Source organism: Halictus rubicundus, chromosome 12 (assembly GCF_050948215.1).
Source record: "Halictus rubicundus isolate RS-2024b chromosome 12, iyHalRubi1_principal, whole genome shotgun sequence".
Classification (NCBI taxonomy): Eukaryota; Metazoa; Arthropoda; class Insecta; order Hymenoptera; family Halictidae; genus Halictus; species Halictus rubicundus.
Genome location: NC_135160.1, coordinates 5,217,364 through 5,240,426, shown reverse-complemented (window position 1 = coordinate 5,240,426; position 23,063 = coordinate 5,217,364). Strand labels below are relative to the sequence as shown.

Sequence of the window (23,063 nt, the reverse complement as noted above, 5' to 3'; positions counted from 1 at the left end):
CCAAGCGGGAGAGAGAAACAGCCGCGGGAGAGCGTCCGAGAGGATCGCGTACGGTTTGGTGGGGGGAGCGGGAGAGGAGAGAAGTCCCGAGAGTGAACTGGCAGCGGACGGAGCCGGGCAGGTGGAGAAAAAAGGAGAGAGACGTATCCGTAACGATAGTGGGGGAGTATGGAGGAACAAGGAGAGAGGATGAACGAGAGAGCGAGAGGCTAGAGGAGAGGGTTCTCCCGCGGAGAACGCGACGGATACTGAGTCTATCGAGGCGGGGGAAGAGGAGAAGAGGTGGGGATGACTGCAACAGGGAGATCGGACGAGGATGGACATACGGAACCGTTCGTAGAGCAAATAGAGAGGCGAGCAGGGGTCCGGAGGACCCGTGGATCGCTATAGGGGGGCGTACGCGCTAGACGAGAGGGGGTAGATGAACAAAAGAGAGGGAGCGAGTGGTGGGGATGAACGGTTCCGTTCTGGAAGAGTGGGGGTGGAGGAGAGAGAAGGTAAAAGAGAGCAGATTGGAGGATGGAGGTTCAGTCTGTGCCCGGAGAGAAATTGTCAGAAGCGGCGTGTCACTTCTTCATAGTGAATCGGCTCGTCGTGACCTGTTCTCATAGACCTTGTCTCTCTCTGTCTCGTGTTTCACCCTCTATCCAGCAGTTCTTGCGCGAGCCCGCTCGTGTCTCTCTACCTGCTCGCCCTTCCCCGTTCCGGTCTTCCCCCTCCCTCCAGACCTCTCGGTCTCTCTCGGGCTCTTCTCCGAAGACCGTCTGCTAGCCGCCGCCGCCGTCGTCGTGGCTCAGCCAGTGTTCGCACCGCGGAGAGTCCTTTACTTGTCCGTCGTCCTTCGTACGTGTCACATCGGCCGGTTGACATCGTTCGTTTGCGCGGTGACAATTATTCGGTAGTTAGTGGCGCATCCCCTGTCGAACGTCGGACGTGTTTGGATACAACAGAGACCACATCGTCAGGAGTCGTCTCTGGTTCAGTTGAACGACGACGCTGCTCCTCTCAAGACGTCCCCGGAGTTCTTCATCTCTACGTCCACAGCCGTACCCCTTCGGTGCAACAGCGGAGGATCGGCCTGCCCGGAGGATGCCCTTGTGACGTCGAGCCTCGTTAGTGATAGAGCCTGTTGTCGAGATTTTCTCGCGACTCGGACTCTGAAATTGATCGCGCTTCAAGGATCTGATTGATCCACGAGGACGTGCCCCAGTCCCCAATGGGTGGCTTGTGTTGAGTGCAACGTATCATTTGTGCGGATATTCAGTGACCAGGAGGACACCGACCTTGGGGACCACATGAGTCGACCAAGACGCTGAGGACACACACCATGGATTACTCAACGAAAGGTAGATATCTCCTACCTTTGTAGACCGATCGTCCTCTTCGCTGTCCTCCGGTGATCGAGATGCTCGCGTAGGATCGAGAGGAACCAGGGTGCATCCTTGCGGGGATCACAGGCCCCGCCCGCGATCGATCTTCCTCGACCGTGTTCCGTTAGCGAACTCTGCGCGGACTTTGTGGGTCAGCTTTCTGCGGGATTAGGAACGGATTTTTCTCGATTTAGGCGATCTTGGGCTCTCGTGACAATTTCTGGGATGGTTTTAGTCGCGTTTCTTCTTGCCTGGGACTCGCGGATACTCGTTTCGGTGAGGCACTGTCGATCTTTGCGGTTCATGGCGCGTGCTGCCCTGTGAAATTAGAAATGAATTCGGATGGTAGAGATTTTAGCTGGAAATTGATAATTTTTATTCTAGTCTGAAATCAATATCATTTTAGTGTTTCTCACATGGGATTTTAGTCAGGAATTAATAATATCGTTGTCCTGAGTGATCCTCCTCGAGAGATCTTGAATATTAATCTACTTTCGATTTTTCTACAACCCTCGGTTAATACATGATTGTTTTATTCTTTGTCTTATATTTGAACCATAGACTACTAATCTTTCCTGTACAACTGACAGGAACATCCGAGTGTTATGTTAGACGATCCGCAAATGATTCAACTAAGAAACTCAATATCACATATAACTGTTTCATCTCGGCGTGCTGTCTCCTTATCAGTTATTTTTCATAAAAATAGTTTTCTCGTCATTGAGTCAGTCGATGTAAATGGAACCGTGGGAATGGAGAAACAACAAGTTTTATATTATGCAAAACGGAAAAATTTTGCTAGCAATAGGGTCAAAGCTAATGTTCGACGTCTCAACTGTCACTGAAATAGCATTTTCATCTCGTTTCGATGACAGAAAAAGTGTATCTGTAGTCCAGAAAATTGTTTCAAAAACTACCCCACGAAAATAGAAATTCGTTTGACACGTAAACTGCCATGTCACCTATATCCGGATTTTTGCTCCAAAAATTAATTTCGAAAAGATTCACCGTGTCCGATTTCCGCAGCCACCAAATTCTGTTAATCACTATAATAATGCGATTCTAATTGATGTCGTCCAGACGACATAACATCCCGTGGAAATCTGGTTGTCATCGTCGTCCAAGAGACGAGAGATGCGCGATTATCATGAATCGTCTTCGTCGTTACATTTTCCTAATGGATCGCGATATTGATGATCTATCGTCGAGATCGATTCTACCACGTCTAAACGGTGGAACAGAAGTCTTAATTGGAAAGGAGTCGTTTTATCGTAGATAAGTCGCCGCAGATTATCTCGACCGTATCTTGTACGCTGCCTTGAGATGATCTACCGGCGAGATCATCGTCGTCACGATCTAGTCACGAGAAACAATGTTGCGCGATGTTCTCTCTTTCTCGCTCTCGGTGCATGGAACTCGAACTTTACATGGGAAAAACGTTTTTCGGGTTGTCTTCTTTGCGACTCGATTCGTCACTGGACGGTGACAGATATTTCCGAGATGATCGATCTCGGAGATCGATACCGACCCGTGACTCACTCGCGTGATATTCGGTACCTCGAGTCGATTTACAATTATTGAAGGCTGCTCGTTTTATCTCGGGGGATATCTCTGTGTCATTTCATGGACGTCATTACGACGAATTTCGCCTGCATTTTTGATCAATGAGCTTGGAAAATGGAACTAATTACTTGTAGCGTTAAAAATATAGGAATTTCGTTTAAATTGTTCGTCGCGGAGCTTTGTAAACAAAATTAACGACTGCAGCCTTCAAAATATCGATCATACGAGCGAATCTTGTTTACCGCGGTTCGATCAGCATACGGTCATCTCGCAAAAAGAGTCTCATTCGATGATCTTTGAATCACAACATTTTGAGTCAACTTTCTTTTATCTTGAGACCGTCAGAAGACGTCGAACTACACTGTGAGGAGCAGTTAGGTCAATCGAGCCTGGATTTACAGACGAGATCATTGGATTCTCATAACTCGTTCAAAGTCGAATTGATCATCGAAGAGCAAAATATCGCTGAGAGTTTTCCGGTTTCCTCTGAATGATCGTTCCCCGAGTCGATCCCGGTCTTCTCGATCGGCAGGCTTGTTTTTTTTTTTTCGTCGAACGCCGGAGGGAAAAGGGAAAGAAGAAAAAACGGCGAGCCAAGCGAATCATAAAAGTATACTCGGTGTGTCTCATTTTCTTAACGAGCCGCGCCATTGTTCCGGGATCGAGCTAACCGCGGCGTTAACGTCGGCCCCATCAGCGGGCCTGGGAAACGTTTCCGCGGCCGATCGCAACAGGAAACGACCGAATTTAGCCGGCTAACGAGTCGAACAGCGAACGGAAGATCGTTATCTATCGACAACTCGAGCCCCCTTATCTCTGTAGCCGTTCGATTAACGCACGAAAATGTCGATCGGTATCGGCGCACCACCACCACCACCGCTTCTCTCGGTCCCCATCGATTCCGTCATGGGGATCTCCGTTTTTACTTTTCTGTGTCAATGTTACCGAGACGCAGAGGAGCGATCAACATCCGATCACGAAATCATACTGAACACCAGGTTTACGGAGCACTGAAACCATTTTGCATTTCTTTATCAAAGTAACGAGAGTATTCAAGTTTTTAGCTATTCTAAAAATACATTTATCAAATAACTCCTTTCATTTGTACAATTTCAAGAATCATTAAAAATATTAGAATCCGGTCATCTTGACGAATTCCGCGTAAACTTAGTGTTAATCGCGGTTGAATCCCGGCGTGCGGTTTTTTTTATCGAGCGTGTTTTATTAACGCTCGACTCTTAAACTGTTGACTGTTTTTTTTTTCCCCTCCTTTCTTTAGGAAATTTATTAATTGATATCGCTCCAAATTTAAATAGACTTAGATGGTCCATACGTAACGGTGTTTATTGTACGAATTAGTAAACGTTGAAGAAATAGTTTTCTTTCGATATAAGACGATGTTTTTCTCGTTACAAGAACGTCTCCATCCTCTCTTCTTCTTCTGAAATTGTCACTGTATCGAAAAGTATTGCTGCACGTCAGAGTTTATGGGACCCATGAACTCTCGGCCCACTCGAGAACAATGTCAAGCCGTCTAGGTACCCTGCTCCGCAATACGTCGAAACACTGCCCCGAGCTATCGTCTTATACCGAGAGAGAACTGTGTTCACGTTTCTGTATTTAGTTTAGAATACAGGTTCCACTATATTTTTAACACAATCGTCAAGATTATTTGGGAAACATACGAATTCTAAATAGATTTTACATGTCCGGGAAAGGGGATATTGTTTGCTGTATCATTATGGACCTCGTTGAGTTAATAATCCTGTGTGGTACATGATTAGGGTTCATTTTTTAGACGAATTCCATTAACCTTTTGTAATTAGCGGTTTTTCGTTTAGGGACGTACATGTGAACGACACTGGGTCACGAGATACGTCGGCCATCTTTAATAGAGAATAAACTTCGAGAATAATATGAGAAATAAAACGTTAACGGCAAACAGACTTGCAATAAATTATAGACTTACACGGTTAAAGTTAAATTATAACTAGACTGCGGATTTTATGCGTTTATGACAAAAATTAGTAGGTGCAGTTTTCATTAGCAAAAATATTTAAAACATTTTTAAACATGCTATTATATTAAGAAAGAAAATAAATTTCTATTTCACTTCAGTTCGTTGCAATTCAGATAAAAAAATTTTATTTTGCACAAAGATCCGCAGTCCAATTATAAGTTAAATTAAACTATTGAACTTCAACTCTCAAAATGAAAAATAATAAAACTCAGGTGCTCGGAGGGTAGGTTCACCGACAAAATCGGTAAATATCGGATTTTCCGTGGTTCCGGGGAAACACGGGGTTCGACGTAGCGACAGATAAGGATAGGAAGGTCCTTATCAGCGTGGACTTGAAGCTACCATTCGGTGTTCTCTCGACGAGAGATTAGGGGACTCGGGGGACACGTAAGCAGAGGTGTCTCGGGACGGTGAGATCTCTCGAGCTCTCTTTCCCGGTTGATGGTAGGCTTGGCCGCGAATCACGGCTATCGTTGTGTATCGAAAAGAGAAAGAGAGAGAGAGAGATAGAGAGAGAGAGAGAGAGAGAGAGAGAGAGAGAGAGAGAGAGAGAGAGATAAAAAAAGAAAAACATAATCGATACCGGCTTCCTGGAAACTGTGGCACTCGGTAGGACTTGGTTCTCGGATTGCGTCACCTGCGATTCGCCGCGTAATCTCGTTATCTCGTAAGCTCTCGTTTCCAGCGCCTCTCCCATCTTTGACGATTTCGGACCGTGCGTCGTCGTCGTGGCCGACGCCGTCGTCGTCGTCGTCGCCATTGCCTCACGTCGGCCGATCGATCGATGATAACGTCGCAGGCGCAGGAGATCATTCCTCGGAGAGAGATAACCTCGTAGTAGACACTTGGCCGACACCTTCTGCGAAATTTTCAGCCGCCACCGCGGAATTAGCTAATTGACAATAGATCTCCTGGGTCCAGTGACTTTCGGAAGAAAGCGCCTATCGGGCTTTCTTTCGAAAGCACCGCCCCGTTAGAGTTTGCATAATTCTTCTGCTGGTGATGTAACGCGGGGCGTGGTAATTAATTAAAAATGGAGAACACCGTTCTTTTTCATTGAACTGATTAGCCTGGATTTACTGGTTTCTGGAGAGTCTGATGAGACAGCGACGGTTGGAGGGAAATTTTGCGTTGATTGTGAGATATTTTTGGGGTAAAAGGTGACTCGGGAGTCTAGGGCTCGTTTTGTAACTTCAAGAATCCTGGGAGACTTGGGGTGTTAGGACACTGAGAACTGGAGGAAATTAGGTTGTAATTCGAGGAGTTTGAGCATCTTAAAATTTTGAGGATCGTATGGAATTTCAAGAATAGCATGGAGCAGGGCTCTGAAGTTCTCTAGGAGTGCGAAGATCTCTACGCCCTGGAAATCATAAAGCGATTAGCACTCCAAGGATCCCAGGAGTTTTTCAAACAGATAATAATTTGACGGTTGTCACCGAGAGACCACAGATTTCTACGGAAGTGACGAACCGAGGGAATTGGATTTTCACGGGAGGGAGAGCAGTTTCTATGGGGTTAGGGACCCGTAAAAGCCGAATTAGGGCGTGGCGTGCAAAGTCAACCACTCCCTCTTCTCACCCCACAGTCGGTCGGTGTCTTCCCTCTCGAAACATTCCAATTAGCACAGGGCTCGTTAACGAACGGACAAAAACGTTTCGGCTGGTCTCTTCCGGCGTTGAAGTCTCTGGGACCCACAGGAAAACCCTTGGCAATTAAATCATACCGAATCCAATTCTAATCCTGTCGATTGTCCTTGCGTTCATTGTCTGGCGAGGATCTCCAATCGAAAACCTTTCTGCATCAACTAAACAGAAGATAATTAAAATTGTACTTATTTTTATATATTGCTGGTTGTTCAGGAATGAGATAACTAAGCAGGATCTTCAAAATTGTTTCAAAAACTTCTGTAAGTGTGTACGGTCTCTTTAAACAGTCTTTTAGTGCACTGTTCATTTTCTGCCACAGAAAATATTTACCCCTTTCCGACAGTTTCTCGGCAATTTAACAATTTCTCGTCTCGCGTTTGTTTTATTCAGGACACCGGTTGTAGTTCGCGTCTGTAGAGCTCCGAATCGATCGGACATTCGAGTTCAGGGTCGCTCTGTTCACGAGTCGAAAAAGTTCGAGGATTCCTAAAGAATAGCAGGTTCATTGCCCCGTCGAAAACAACGAAAAACAGAAAAAACCGGCTAAGGAAAAACATTTCGAAAACAAACAGATAGCGTCAACAAGTATTCGCCGAGAGGTCGTGTGCGACTTTCTGTCAGAAATATACGCGTGGCTACGGTTCGAAGAAGCCGCCTGCAAATCTAGAAACGGATAAACACGGTGGAAGATCATTCGTTGTTGCTTTTTCAAAATCGTACTAACGCGAATTTGTGCTAGCACCAAAATTCTCCATTTCCATATTCTGCAGATTCATTCCGAATGAACCGATCATAATTCGAAAAATTACTGGAAAAATTATTCCGTGGAAATTTCAAGATTCGCATTAGCTCTCGGACGCTTCAGAGGATTTTCCATAAATTTCTCTTAACCTGGTGGAAATTTCGTATATGATATTCGGGCAACTTTTCACAAGAGGATCGATTGCATTTAGTAGCCAATAATGCCGTCAGAATTTTATTGATAGGCTTCCGGTGGTTAAGAGAAATTCAAAATCGGGAGGCGAACGATTGAACGGTTGGCGTATGTTTTGTCGGAAGAGAGGAGAATCGACGTGTGTCCGAGCTTTTGCGATGTAGCGTCCGATCCATAACTCGGTGCTGTAAGTATAACAACCGTGTTTCTAAGGTACATGCGGAAACACATGGTTGGGCCACGTATACCGGCAGATTGTTTCCCGTGACATTCTTACAGGCGGACGAGCCGGCTCCCCGGCCAATCGTAAAACCGGAGAAGAAAACTCGTTGACACGTATATGTATAGCCACCCACGCGGCGAAGGGGGTCCGTTCGATCATCCGCGGGATTTATTAAATTCATGAGGGCAATTTCTCAGGGCTTTGGATGTGGTTATAGTTAACTGCGCTTCGATTATTGTCGCTCGACCGCGAAGACACTTGCCTTTACCCCCTTTCCTTGGGTTAGTTACTTAATTCCGCGCCGCAAATCTCGCCGTCGATAACACGCTCGTGATTAACCCCCACCGTGATTGATCCGGTTCGCTGAATAATAGATTAACCCTTCGCGGTCCGTGCTGCTTTCTCCATTTGAGTTTAGAACTCGCTTCGACCTCGCATTGTGGAATTATTCACTGTAAATTAGTAAAATCATTTTTCAGTGCAATTAACGGTAAAGCTCTCCCGGGTACCAAATCCCACTTGCATCGTATAAAAACGGTATTCTTCTATCTCTTCTCGATCCTACGTGGATCCAGTTGTATTTTAGTGGAAAAACTTTTTTGTTTTTGATCATCTGTTTATGAAATTTTTATGAGTGCATCCCTGACGCTTTTCCGATTCATTCAACGCCCAACACGATGCATTTTGAAGCAGGTTTAGAACCTCCGTTATCCGAATTAATTGGTAGAAATTCAGCGTTCACGTAATACAGCAGTTGTTCGACCACAGTGCTGGGTTAAATTTTTACCGGTTCGTGAACAAAATGTAAACAATCACCGGAGCTCTCGGGCCTTCCTCCCTTCGAAACTAATTCGCAAACTAAACATACATTTATTCCCCCCCTGTTGAAGCTTCCATTAAACGAGAACGTCAATTAAACGGAATTAAGTCTTTCAGTTATTCTGTTCCGCCCATTCGAATTCTCTGTAATCGCGGAAAATCCGCAATGTAGTAATTACTCGACTGCGGGTTTCATGCACTTATAGCGCACGCAACTGTTTGAAGCGCCGAGCTCGTAACAGACTGCGAATTTTACGCATCTTAACCGTTAAAAACCGCTCTTCAAAATTTAGTCTGGTCGAACCGGCCAGATTAGGGTTGAGGACCAGTTCTCCTCCAGCACGAACTTCGCAAAAATATTTCTCTAGCACGCACTTGACAAAAATTGTCTCGAACATGAGCTCGCTCTAGTCTGATAAAAATTAGCTGTTCGATAAACGGACCGTGTACCGGCATGGTCGTGTCGGCTTTCGTCGAACCGTGGAGAAACCGGCCGCGGAAAAATTAGAATGTCGCAATTACAAATTCGCTCTGGTTTCACTGTCGGCCTGAGAAAAAGAGTTTTTCCGCGGCTTCGATCCCCGTGTGGCCGCCTTTCATTTTCCATACCGTTTATTGCCCGATCCGGGCGCATGGTTCCCAAGAGAATCCCGTAAACGTGAGAAACACCGTTCCCATTTATCACCCGACGCGTAAATACGAAAGCAGCGGTTACGCATGCGACTACCATTTTCATGAATTCGCGGCAAATCGCTGCTGCCGGGCACGATCAAACGAAAGCTCCGATTCTCGATTATCCTGTGCGATTCGTTCTCGACAATGCACCGGAGAGAACGCTCTCCTGCGGTCGTTGTACTGCCACTTTCGCGCCGTTTATTGGCGAATATGGATAATAAAAACATATCTAAAGCATTGGAAACTCCGCTCTGAAAATGTTGATATCTTTTCCGAAGATTCTTGCGACTCCTAGAAGGATCTCGCGACCTCCAGAATGACTTGTAGGACCCTGAGAGTTTACAGAGTGGCTGATACCGATTTCTCGGCGTAAATTGTCGACGCGATATCTGTTTTGGGGAGTCAGTCTCTGTCTGACGAAGACGTTCGGTCGTCTTTTTCATTTTCCCCGAGCCGCGAGCTGTTTGCTCCCGAGCCTAGAGGTCGACTCTCGTGTTTACACACCGGCAGATCATCCGTTTTCGGAGAAAGCCCGCCGATCACGATCCCGACGAGATTAGCGTGTTTCGAAATCCGTTCGACGACGCCGCACTGTCACCTTCAGGAATTGTCGTTCGGTATATCTATCGATCCGTGTAAACTAGACCTGAAACTATTCAGATTCATTAACAAGAATGACAGCCGTAATGATAATAATAAAAATTATCTGTAACGATAGCAAGGGAGATTCTGGTTTTCTTCGAAGATCTTAATAAGTTGAAGATAATTCTGAAATTTCTGGTTTAAATGACGAGGCGATATTAGGCTTTCATACGTCAGTCACCGAAGAGATGATATCGCCGTTCGAGATCGCGGAATCGAGATCTTAGTGGAACAGATCCCGACGCGGTCAAAGTATAACGCCTTAAATGCCGGCAGATAGCGATCTCCATCGCGAAGGAACTAAATCTTCCATTGAATTTCTTTAATGATGCCGCTCGCCGGCGAACTTTGTACTTCTTAAATTAGAATCTAATCACGGTGCGTGATACTGTCCAAGAGACACGTAATTTTTCATCATCGCTGCCCTCTCCTCATTTTTTCTCTCTCTGCCTCTTAATAGACTCTCTGAGTCACGTTTTATCGACGAAAATTTCAACTGCGACTTCACTCCGAGAAAGCCTGGAATACAAGCAGATAGAGATTGTCTATAATAATCGGAGATCGTTTAAAGATAATGAACGATAAAAGAGCGCTGTCGTAGGTCGAAAACGTTGAATCCTCGACGACTCGGATGTAAGTGGTCATTGTAAATCGATTATGCATAGAATATTTCGCGGCCGGTGTTTTATTAATATAATTGCACGCTGTTTGCTTATTTAATTGGTCGTCATGAATATCGATGATTGGACTGCGAATCTTTATGCAAAGTGAAAATTTGCTGCGCCGATCGCGAGAAACGACAGTTACATCGAGATTGTTGTTGCTTTTAATAATTCTGATAACTGAAATCTCTTTTTCACTCGCTGTTCTTGTAAAGTGGCGTAGAATCTACAAATTTTATTGCTTCGTTAAGTTAATGTTAACATCTCTTCTATCGGGAACAGTGGAAAATTGTCTGGAATTCTAAAACTGAAGACTTAATTATTTGAGAGTGAAGACTTAATTACTTGAGAGTGACGAGTTAATTATTTGAGACTGACGACTTAATTATTTAAGACCGAAGACTCAACAATTCCAATGTATTCAAGCGTGCTCGTCCGCGAAGGGTAAAGATACCATAAGTTCCCCATCGATCGAAATTTTCGCGTCTCCCTACCAGTCCATCATGGCGGACCGGAAGTGGACACCGAGACGAGAAGAGAAGAGAGAGAGAGAGAGAGAGAGAGAGGGAGCAAAAAAGGGAGCAAAACGAAAAAGAAAAAAGCATGTGTCACCGGTGGCAGGGTGGCCCCAGGGTGTCACGGGTGGGTAGGTCCAAGGTTGTCAGGGCTACGACTCTCGAAACACACTAACCGACCGCCATCTTTGCTTCTCCTGCGTGCTGCGTGGGTGTATCCGAGCATGGAGAGAGCGGGGATGAAGGGGGTGGCGGGGGGAGAGAGGAGAGAGAAATAGAAGAGAGGGAGAGAGTCGGGTCGAGACGAGCGAAGAGATGGAGAAAGAGGGACGTGGAGCTCTGGTCGAACTCCGAGAGAAAGAGAGAGAGAGAGAAAGAGGAAAGAGAGAGAAATAGAAAAGCGTTGGAGATATAGGGGAATGGTGGGGGTATGACGGAGAATGGGGAGAGATGAGAAAAGGGGGACCTCGGTGAGGGGAAAAGTGAAAATGCGACGAGACTAAGGGGATGACGAGGGTGGAATTGATCTGGCTGGTTACGTGGGTGGTTCTATAAATTCTCGGAGCAAAAGTGGACATTGAATAATTAAGAGAGGTAGGGGAGCCTCCCTTTTTTTTTAACAAATTTATCATTTATTCGCTTCCCGTTCCAAGATTCTGCGAAATGTTTGGTTCGTTTCTTTTCTGGTTGTGTTTTGCGAAATGTGAAAATTGTAAATGACATCGGAGGGTTCAAGGGAGAAAAAGGGGTGACTCGGCGAATGGACCAATCCCAGCACTGATCTGAAAGCTAGAAAAAAGAACCGAAAATCAACAAGAAGTTTAAAGCTAGCCTAAGAGCTATCGAAGAGTGACACACAAGCCACAATAGAAAAACAACCGTGAATCTTTAACAAAAAAATAAATAAATCCAGAAAACGGTGGAACATATCGACCAACCCGTGTGGTGCCAATAGAGAGAGAAAGAGTAAAAAAGGCGAAGATAGAGAGGGGCCGAGACACCGGAGCCAGCAGTGGGGGGAGAGAAGGGGAGATAAAGCGGATCGTAGAAAGAGACGGCGAAACTGGTGGGGGGAGTGGAGGGAGGGAACGTTGCATGCGAGAGGGGGTGGCGGGGGGAGCGGCTAAGGGGAACGGAGGAGAGGGAAACGAGATAAAAGCTCGGACAGATGAGAGCCGGCCAATGGCGAGGATCTCCCCCACCATTGGTTCAGCGCAGCATCACTATGATTCGTAGGTGGCTCGGAGTCGGCGGAAGTGCGCATGTACGCCCTCGATGAAACCGACTGACACTGCTCCCTTTTCCACGGCCCTCTGCGACACCCCGGCCTCTCCCTGGGGGTGCATTGCGGATATAGGGCGTGGCGGCTGAGCCCTTCGAGCCCGGCCACCCTAATCGTTCGTGCCCGAAAATGGGTACCGAAAAAAAAATATTACCTCCGCGAACGGAAACGGAACGAACCGTGCTCGTATTCTTGCATTTTTATCAGGAATTCGCATAGCGTAAAATGTATTCGATGAAACAATAGACACAGACGAATTTTCCTCTTTTAACAGGAAACAAACGCATGATTAGGGAAATCTCGCCGGGAAATTTGTAACAATTGTCGCTGCGACATTTTGATTCGTTCATCACTGATTTTCTATAATTATTATGATCTAACATTCCTCGTTTCGTTGATCCATTTGGAAAGACTGAGAATCTGCACGAATCCTGTATTATTTAGATAAGTAAATCAAAGGGAGATCCAGTTGAAAGATGTAACGTTAAAAAATCGCGTATGACGATTACGATGATTACGACAATTCCGCAGAAGTTCGCGCCGCCATCATCGTGGCCATCAGCCGTGATCTAAGTTGAATCAACAGAGTCAATGGGCAATCATCATTACTCATCATTATATATGAGAATAATTGGAGTTTTTTCCGTGCAGCGAGAGACGTCGGAGCGCACGCTGCTCGCAAAAAAAGAACGCGGCAAAGGTTGAAGCAACGAAACCGATTTTTCCAGATCGATCCGTCGTTTTCTCCGCCGAGGCCGAGACCGATCCAGTCGAAAGTGTAATTTACGGGAACGTACCGCCGGCAGCGAAGGAAAAATAGAAATCGTAGTTTTCGTGGTTCACAGAGCCCCGTAACGATTGTCCGTCCCCCTAGTGATCGGCGATCGTTAGAAATGGAAAGCACCTGGATTTCCACCTGCCACGACAGAGGAATCTGTTCCGAATTTCACCGGTCGTCTTTCGAGGCCTGCCTCCTCGTATCCTCGATTTCATATTTCACGTGGATCGGTAACGATCCACGGGACAGACGCGATCCAGATAACGAAATTTTCGAACGTGGAATCTCTCGAAACGCTGATATGCCTTCGTGTTCGCGAGCGGAGATAACCGCTTTTTTTGCGGCTGAATCTGCACCGAGAGATAAACCGGCTATGTTTACCGCGTTACGAAATTACCGTCGCGACGCGATTCGAACTTCCGAGAGATTGACGCGAGATCGATCGATCGAAATTTTCAAGAAAATTCTACACAAGTTTCTGAATATCGATTCTTGTGGCGCCCCAGGGTTTGTGTTCAGCGAAAAGCAACATGGCAACTTTTGGTCGCTTCTACCCAATGTGAATTCGTTAATCTCTCTTTAATATTTATTTAAAAAATTTTCTGTATAAGTTTTCCGGTTCTTGGATGAAAGTATCTAATGAAGCTTTGTATTAATGTGATTTCGCTTGAGAAGCTCAACCAGCTAAAAAATTGTCGAAACCGCAGAGCAAAATGGGTGATTCAAGATTCCCTGGGCGAACGGTGAAGTGAGGAACTGCGTGGAAAGGGGGGGGAGGGCGGGCGATCATAAATTGCTCGTGTCGAATTAATATCCCACGCTTTACGCGCAATCGTGCGAGCTAAACGCGGACGCAAACCGCAAGCAAAGTGACCGCTCGCAAAACCCGTTTGGTCCGCGTGATTTACGCGCATGAATAAAGTCACCTGCCGGGCAGGTACGTTTGTCACAGAAGCCACGCCAGGGAACAGGTTCATTCGAGACCGCTTGTTCGCACCTGTTCCTCATAATTCCAGTAACTTACAGACTACTTGACCAAGGGAGACACGTGGAACGGGATGAGCTAGGCTGCCGAATGATCCTTGTCGTTCTTTGCTGATCCCATCCTGAAACCGGTACAGGAAATTATTGTTCCAAGGGTTTATTGATCACCCGAACTGTTTCCGAATTTTTTCAGTGGTGGTATCTGTAAAGACGAAAGAACCGATTAAGCTTATTGAAATTGTTAAAAGAGAAAACGCATTTTCATCTAAATTCGGCTTCTTACAATTTGGATATGATGTTTATTTTCCATAAAAATCCGCCGTGTAATTGTAACTTCGGATGAAAACGGACCCAATTTCCGCCATCGAGGGTTACCACGTCGATCGAGCGTAGCCTTGATGACTTCACCATGAACCCCACGCGCATAACAATTGTTGACAAAGCCGTTATCGATCGCCGTCCGGTTGTTGTCGGCTCCGCGACCCGATGATCGCCGGCGTTATCGGAGTTAATCGCGATTTGCTTTTTCTCTTGGTCGTTTATTTTCGTTCTGGTATCGTTCTCGGAAGTGGACTGGCTCCAGTCTCGCCTCCGGGATCCTTGGGTGTCGTTTCCATACGCGCCTTCTTCGTAAATAGGAACGGATTGTGGTCAGGATTTTGTCGCACGAGGCCCCTGATAAGTGTCATTGTCCCAGCTCCGAAGCGGCGGCGTTCCTTTTGCGGTCTCTCGTCTATCAGCTTCCGGAATACGGGCTGATCGCTGTGACACGATCGCGCGTCGACGGGACACGCCGTTTAAACGAAAAAATTTACAAACAATGCGCCATTATTGTCGGGCCCGCTGGAGAAACGACGACATTCCCGTCGTTGTCGCGACGACACGGGTCGCGGTCGTTCATGGATATTCACGTGTTTTCAGTGGTCGAATTCCCTGGAATTCATTGTCTCCGGGAATATCGGTCGATCGTAAAGCACCGATAAATCTGCTTAAACGTTTGTCGACTCTCGTTGCGTTGCAATTAGGACCGCGGCGATTGGAATGAACATCACAGCTTCTTCTGAAATATCGAATTGTTGTTAGTCAAGATTAGCGAGTTAGAGATTCGGAGAGCTGGTTATAATAATTATTGTCATTTGTTGTTGATGTTATCGATTCCAGTGCTAATCATTTCCAATTTTGTTTCAGTTACTGTGAAGTGCAGCCCTGACCAGGGTCGCGACAACGAAGCCCAAGTTGACGCAGCGTCGCCACTATCAAGTGTAAGTTTCCATTTTCTCAACTCATGCTTGTCATAAATGCATAAAATCCGCAGAAAATCTAAGATACTTAAACGATTAGATACCTGTAGCATTTCAAGTAGTCCTTCCTCGTAGAACTTGATCCGAAAAACTGTAGGAACTGTAGCGAACTCGAAGGATCAATAGTTTGAACACTGATAAGCCGATACGAGTAGCGTGCCTCGGAGTCGTTGAACTCGTCTTTGAACTTGGATCGGATCGATATCTTTAAAAAAAGCCTCTAGAAAGACTCTAGTAACCTCAATTCGCGTAAAATCTATTCCACGACCTCCCCGAGGATTCTCTTACACTCCCGGTCCGCCATCTTGTTTCCTGAAGTTGCAACGCGCTTCTCAACACGGCCATTTTTGTGCGGTGCAACTTATTAATTCTAATCGTAGTTCTTATCGGACTGTTATGTTATTCCTCTGTGACTCTTCATATACTTTCTTTGATCTTCCTAGTGACCCTTTGCACTCGGAGCTACTTTAACTAAAAAGTGTTTAAAATTTTTTGTACAATCTTTTTCTGTGAACATGGCATGTAGTCTAACGAGAATGATCTTTGCAATTGCAGATGGAGTTACCAGAAAGCGCTCACCCCTGTCCAGCATGCCCCACGGTACTGCCTAGCTCCCGAGAGCTGACGAACCACCTGCGCGGCCACAACTCTCCGCGCAGTACTGATTGCAGCGGCGAGGAGGATTATTGTTGCGGCGTGTGCAACAAGGTGCTGAGCTCGGCGAGCTCATTGGACAGACACGTGCTAGTGCACTCCGGCGAACGACCGTTCAAATGCAAATACTGCGAGATGGCGTTCACAACCAACGGCAACATGAACAGACACCTGCGAACAGCACACTGTTCAACCTCTTCGCACAGCTGCACCGACTCGGAGGGTAGCAGCGACTCCGAGAAACTGTCGAAGAGAAACATCGAGGAGTACAACAACAACGAGATCGCGAAGAGGAAATCGCCCGACTTCATCGACCAACAGGACAAAACTCCCAGTCTGAAGCGGAAATGCACAGACTATCTGCGCGACATCGAGAACCAGAAAAGACACAAGATCCTGCTGAACAACTCGCGGCCTGAGGTCAAGGCCAGACCTGACGACAACCAGAACGTGTACAATTGCCCTGTTTGCGGCAGACAGGACTTCGCGACCAACGCGCTCCTGGAGGCTCATCTGGAGCGCTGCCACCCGGAGTTCCCGGCGAAATGCGAGGCCTGCAACCTCTCCTTCAAAAACCATCGGGTGCTGAATCTGCACCGATTCATGATCCACTTCGCGGACCACTCGACCGGCAACACCGCGAGGAACCTGCGCAACTCCGTGGTCGGCTTCAACGATCTGACCTTCGTCGACTTCTCCTCGGGCAAATTCCCGGCGATCGCTCGAGCGGTCTGCGAGCAATCGCTTCATCGGCCAGCCTCTGGAGAGGTGGCAAAATTCCAATGCTCCAAATGTCTCAGAGCGTTCCCCTGCAGATCAGCCTTGGACGCTCACGAAAGCGACTGTGGCACAACTAACACCCCGCCCAGGGTGATCGATGACAACCAGTCGAGGAGAGACGACTTCTTCGCCGGCCTGGACCTGCAGAACAAGGCTGCCATGGCCGAGGCTAAAGAGGGCAAGGACCTGGCCGATATTCAGAGCATCATTTCCGTCACCTCGGGTCCCATCCTGCAGAACTTCCCGAGGTCGGACGCCAGCACTCCTGAAAACAACATCAAGTTCAACCTGAATCTTAGCTCTTCGAGCTCCTCCGGCGTATACTCTGCAGAGTCCCACGAAGAGGAGGCGCAGGACGCGTTCGCGGCCGAGTTCAGGAAGATGAAGCTGAAGGGTGAATTCCCCTGTAGACTGTGCACCGCGATCTTCCCGAACCTGAGAGCGCTGAAAGGCCACAACAGGGCTCACATGGGAGTCGGACCTGGAATGCCGTACCCCTGCAACATGTGTCCCTACACGAGCACGGACAAAGCGACCCTGGTAAGACATCTTAGATCACATAATGGAGACAGGCCTTACGAGTGCTCATTGTGCAATTATGCGTTTACAACAAAGGCCAACTGCGAGCGGCACGTGAGGAACAGACACGGAAAGATCGATAAAGAGGACATCAAAAACCTTCTGATCTATCATCCGAACGAGGACTCGACAACCGACAACATGGAGAGAGGCTCGCCCAGGGTGATGAAAGACGATCCGAGGAAGGTCTTGATGTACCCTAACGAGCGGGACGAGCTGCAGCATCAGGTGCAGATGCACTATCCGTCGGTACCGATGGAGAGCAGCAGCCGCAGCGAGATTAGAATCATCGAGGAGGCGAAGCTGCACAATTCGCTGTCCCTGCACAACAGCCACTACGAGAATGCCGAGGCGTCGTCGTTCTCGATGCCGAGCCAACTGCCGATGGAGTTGACGAAGAACGTGGACGAAGGAAAGTCTGCGGACATCGAGCAGGATTACATGAAGCTCGAGGAGGACATGGAGTCGATGTCCTCTGGAGGCGGCGTGTCTCTAGTCAGTGATACCAAATCCGATTCGCACCAAAGAATTCAAGCTAGTCCGATGAATCTGAAGAAGGCTCTGACGGTATCGGAGACTGTTGGCGAGGACGGTCCTCTGGATCTGTCTATGGATGTTCTAGATCTCAGTAAGAAGACGAAGGAGAAGGAGGACGGGGACTACTCGGCCTCGCAGGATCAGTATGGAAAGAGCCAAAAGGAGCTGTACAATGCCACCAGTCAGCTATTGATCACCGAGGCTCTGCTGAAGGCTGGCCAGGGGAACTCGCAGCCTTCTTCCCTGGAGGCGCTTTATGCGAATGCTCACCTGATCTACAGAAACTTTGGATCGTTCCCCGGAGGTGTAGGAGCGGGAATATTACCACCGTATTTGTTCAATCCCCACGTGTTCGGCCAGGACTTTGCGATGAAAGAGAGACTGCAGAAGGAGCTGGTCAGGGGCCTGCAGCTCACTAGCGGCGGCACGTTGGTGGAGCCTCCGATCGGGACCACCGGGTTCAACGCCTATCCTCAAGGCAGAGACATGAACCCGCAATCGGCGAATGAACAGAACGACTACGCGAAGCTGATCTCATCGAAGCTGGCCAGCAAGGCGCTGGCTAATCGCGACAAACCTGAGAACCACATACCCCCGTCGAACTCTGTGAAAATGGTGATCAAGAACGGCGTGCTGATGCCCAAACAGAAGCAGAGACGGTACAGAACTGAGAGACCGTTCACCTGTGAACATTGCTCCGCGAGATTCACGTTGAGGAGCAACATGGAGAGACACATTAAACAACAGCATCCGCAGCACTGGAGCCAGAGACCCAGAGGAGGACACTCGACCAGAGGAAGACCTCCTTCCAGTCATCCGACTTTGTTGCAGAATCTGGGGCAATCATCCTCCCAGGCGGCCCAGGCGTACCCTAACATACTGCCCAAGGCCGATCAATCGAGCGGAGAGTACTCCGCGAAACACCCCATATCGGATCAGGTGAAATACGCGATCTTAGCACAGCAGCTGAAAGCTAACAAGATCGAGGACAACGATTCCGAAGAGGAGCTGGTGATCGACGAGGGTCCCCAGGAGAAGGAGCAAGAATCTCAAAAGGAGAAGTGCACTAGCTTGTTGAGGGGCCAGTTGGAAGGATCAGAGGTTGCAAAGGAGACGAAAGAAGATGTCGAGGAGTGCGCTAAAGAGGACACGACCAATACTGACTCTATGAACAGCGACAACGGGAATGAGGACAAGATGTCGGACGCGGAGCAATCGATGGAGACCAATGAGTTGAGTGATCAGAGAATCATCAAGCCTGAACAGGAGGAAGAGAAGTCGGAGAAGACTGAAGACGGTGCCCCTGACTTGGCTAGTGTATCGGAATTGTTGGACAATGCCTCGCAGCAGTACCAACAGTTCCAGCCTCAGTATCTGAGCGATGAAGAAGGCTTGGTCGCATCGAACAGCGACTGCAACAACTCCGGCAGCGATGAGAAGTCGGACTCCGTGAACTCGTTGAACTCCGAGAGCCCCTCGAAGAAGAAAAAGAAGAAGAAAATGAAGAAGAAGTCCGCATACTCGATGGCCCCGAACCGAGTGATCTGTCCGTACTGCGAGAGGCCATTCCCCTGGACATCATCTCTACGACGACATATCCTGACGCACACCGGACAGAAGCCGTACCAGTGCGTACACTGTTCGCTGCTCTTCACCACCAAGTCGAACTGCGACCGCCATTTGCTGAGAAAGCACAAGGCTAACCCGAACAAGATCCGCAGGGTCCGCAACTCCTCGTCGCCGGACAGTCAAGCGGCGATCAGCAACAACAACTCGTTCTCGATGAGAAATGTGCCCGAGAGGCCATACAAGTGCAATCAGTGTCCCAGCTCGACCTTCTCCACTCTGGGCAATTTGAAGAAGCATCGCTCGACGAAGCACGCGCGTAAGATGAAGTCCAGATCCGATACCCCATCCAGCGAGCCTCAGAACAGTCCTCAAGAATGCTCGAAACAGAACGAACAGACCGATTACGACAGCCAGTCGTCCAGCGTCTCCGATGGCATGGAGACCACTTCAGTGTCAGGAGTACCGAAGACGAACTTGAACACTTTGCCGTCCACCAATGACGTAGCCAGATCCAGAAGACCTTCACCGAGATCGTCGCCCGGACCAAGCGATGTACCGTTTAAGTGTCACCTGTGCGACTGCGGATTCTCCGACAGGCAGGATTGTCTGGAACACATCAAGATGAACCATAAGAGATCGTACGAGATGCTGGTGGCCAAGGGAGCCTTGGACATGGATATTGACACCGTGGAGGACCAGCAACAACCGCCTCCTTCTCAGCATCCCAGCGACGGCGAAGAGAAGAGGGGCCGATTCCCTGACTACAGCAACAGAAAGGTAAGAAAACGTTGTTGGTCAGATCGTCTATGGTAGAACTTCGTTTAGCCGAACACGGTGAGGGATGGATCGTTCGGGAAGCCTCCGAGTTGGCCACCTTTAAGTTATTAATATTTTGATTAATATACACAGATTATAGATTCATTTTTCAAAATCGTCATAAAGTTTGTGAAATTATGCAGGATGACCGAGGTACTGAAATCACTGCTGTTACTGCGGATTCTTGACCACGCGCGCTACTTGCAATCTGTGTGGCGAACCTAGCCTCGAATTTGTTTTAAATGCCTAGATGTGAGCCTTGTTACCTGGTGACATTGCAAGAAGTTAGAGTCTAATTAAAAATCGCAAAAATGTGCAGTGTAGAAGAAAGTCTCATGAAAGTAAACGCCCACTTACATTTACAAAGTAGTTCGAACTAGCTCCATGCCCAAACCGAGGTACGGACAAGCAAAGGTCTACCGTGTCCCCTTGTGTCCCGTGATCAGTGTCTAAGCAACTTGTTCTGTAATAGATGTGTGATTGACGAAGAATCCCGGCGTGAACTAAACGAGTTGGCTCTTCCAACATTTTTAGGTGGTCTGTGCCTTCTGTATGAGGCGGTTCTGGTCTGCGGAGGACTTACGTCGACACATGAGGACGCACACTGGCGAGAGGCCATTCTCCTGCGACATCTGCTGCAGGAGGTTCACGCTGAAGCACAGCATGCTGCGGCACAGGAAGAAGCACGAGTCGGTGGACTCGACGATGTACGTGGGCACCAGCGGGGACGAAGAGAACTCTCCAGCGCAGCCGCCTACCATAGCGCCGAGGAGTCAACAGCAACAACCACCGGTCCTGGTGGCTACCAACTCCGGAAATCCTAGGATACAGGATAGAATATCGTTGCCAAACGTGGCACCGGTTGCGACAGGGGATGCCGCGCCTAGCGGTCTCGTGCGTTTCAATCCCTACGAGAAGCTGACAACGTTGACCGGTAAGCTGGCTAGTATTCCGCAAAACGCGAATCCCGAAGCCAGCGAGAGCACTGACAACGACCTAATCTCGAATCTATTGGGGATCAGGGATAAGAACTTCATAGACAGAGTGCTCCAAGCGTCCGCCGACGACGCAGCCAAACTTCTCGGGGTGAAACACAATCATGAGTGAGAAACCGCAGTCACCGTTCAACGACATTTCACGATCGTGCCTTAGATGATTACCTCCTGGGAGATTGGTCGACCACAACACTGGATTGATCTACGACCGGAAAAATATAGTGTTCTTAGTTATATAGATAAACGGAAGTTCGATCGCGTGGCACCTCGATCTATCTTGCTGATACAGCTTTCAATTCGCTGATAGCTTTACTTGGTATTGAGTACTGTTGCTGTATCATAAAGTAGGACCCAGGATGGCACAGGGGAAGAGTGATTACCACCGGAAGTAGCAGTGGTGATCTTCTCAGCGAATAGCGAGATGCGCGTGACTCGAGTGTGTGTGCGCGCCTAGCCAATCGGTTTTTTGGCAAATCCCTTTCGTATTGCTTCTGAGTACCACGTTATGAGACAGCAATGATACTTTTTAAAAGGGGTTTTGTATCATACCATATTTGACCAGTGATGGGATTCAAATTTAGAGATAAGCTTTTATACACTAAGGTTGAATAGTTTAAGTTGTATATGACATATTATAACGTTCCTTTATTGAAAAAAAAACCCATAAAAATTATGACGAATTGCAAAATCTAAAGATTATAGGAATAGGTCTATTGGATAGTATTGAAATTATTAAAGGCAATGTTCAAAGTTTGTTAAAAGCTTCTTAACACTTTGACTATCGCGTTTCCAAAAAAAAAAAATATGGAATTATTCGTCAATGTGCATCTGCAAAAGGCAAAAAAAAAAAAAACTTGAAAAAGTGCTTGATGTCACACGTCTTAATTTTTAGATTAATGGGTTAATTCGGAATCATTTTTGGCTGAATATATTGACAAGTATTCGGTAGTTAGAACGTGCTAACAAGGGAAAGGGTACTGCTCTCGACTTTGAAACGACAATATGTAAATAGTATAAAACCCGTTTGGGTTTCTTCAGAATGGGGCTTCGTTTCTTAAATATTTTATATTTAAAGTTTTTGACGTACGTGCCTTCCCCTTGTAAGTGCTATTAGGGTTCGAATTCCACCACTGGTTTCGCGTTTTATGGCAAATCTGTCATCCCCTAAAAAGGAAAAATCCTCTAATGCAGGCCTGGCCACGGTTGGGGCCCCTCAAACGCTTGGTTCCCCCACCAATCTCTTCTTCATCACGTTCGCTGATGCCTTGTGTCTTCGTTGCCCCACCGTTGTACCTTCTTAGCTGCTCGCGAGTGTTATGTTTTGGATCTTTAGCTAGGAAGGTATCGTACAACCAGACTTACCAGGCGGGTTCGTATTCCCGTCAAAATGTCTCCCCTTCCACTACTAAACGTGGCTAGATTCGACACTAGCGACGACTCTCTGCACGATGGGATGCGCAACGTTTCTCTCCCTCGCGCAGAGAGTCGTGAAACGGGGATTTAATAGTGGAGGGGGATCGTAAAGACTATGCTGATAACTCCAGATACAACGGTGGGGTAACGAAAACTTTTTCTCCTCGATCCTCTTGATCTGCCCAGGCCTGCTCCTGCAATTTTAGCAGAGGGTTAATAACGATCGGCAAAAAGATTGAAACGGGTTCCACGCAATCGAAATGTTAGAAAACGATCGATTTCGGAATCACAGAACCACCGCTCGTA

The 23,063-nt window shown here is 47.4% G+C and overlaps 1 protein-coding gene and 1 long non-coding RNA gene across 3 annotated transcripts; one reads left to right on the top strand and one right to left on the bottom strand.

The window, feature by feature from the left end:
* Positions 1 to 1,150: 1,150 nt before the first annotated feature.
* Positions 1,151 to 22,430, top strand: LOC143359755 (uncharacterized). Its single transcript, XM_076797950.1, has 4 exons — positions 1,151 to 1,346; positions 15,302 to 15,375; positions 15,970 to 20,310; positions 20,884 to 22,430. The coding sequence occupies exons 1-4, from the start codon at positions 1,328 to 1,330 to the stop codon at positions 21,454 to 21,456; spliced, it is 5,007 nt and encodes a 1,668-aa protein (XP_076654065.1). The 5' UTR covers positions 1,151 to 1,327; the 3' UTR covers positions 21,457 to 22,430.
* LOC143359758 (uncharacterized) lies at positions 1,343 to 5,807 on the bottom strand. 2 transcript variants are annotated; one of them, XR_013083164.1, is made up of 2 exons: positions 5,591 to 5,807; positions 1,343 to 1,688 (listed from the first exon to the last, which is right to left on the bottom strand). It is a non-coding gene; the product is annotated as an uncharacterized LOC143359758 (long non-coding RNA). The 2 variants fall into 2 exon arrangements; XR_013083163.1 differs by having other exon boundaries at positions 5,537 to 5,794.
* Positions 22,431 to 23,063: the final 633 nt, after the last annotated feature.

Bases quoted from the DNA above. Each gene is read 5' to 3' on its own strand.
- LOC143359755 (XM_076797950.1), top strand. The intron at 15,376-15,969 runs GTAAGTTTCCAT...TTGCAATTGCAG, and splicing joins CAGCGTCGCCACTATCAAGT to ATGGAGTTACCAGAAAGCGC. The intron at 20,311-20,883 runs GTAAGAAAACGT...CAACATTTTTAG, and splicing joins CTGACTACAGCAACAGAAAG to GTGGTCTGTGCCTTCTGTAT.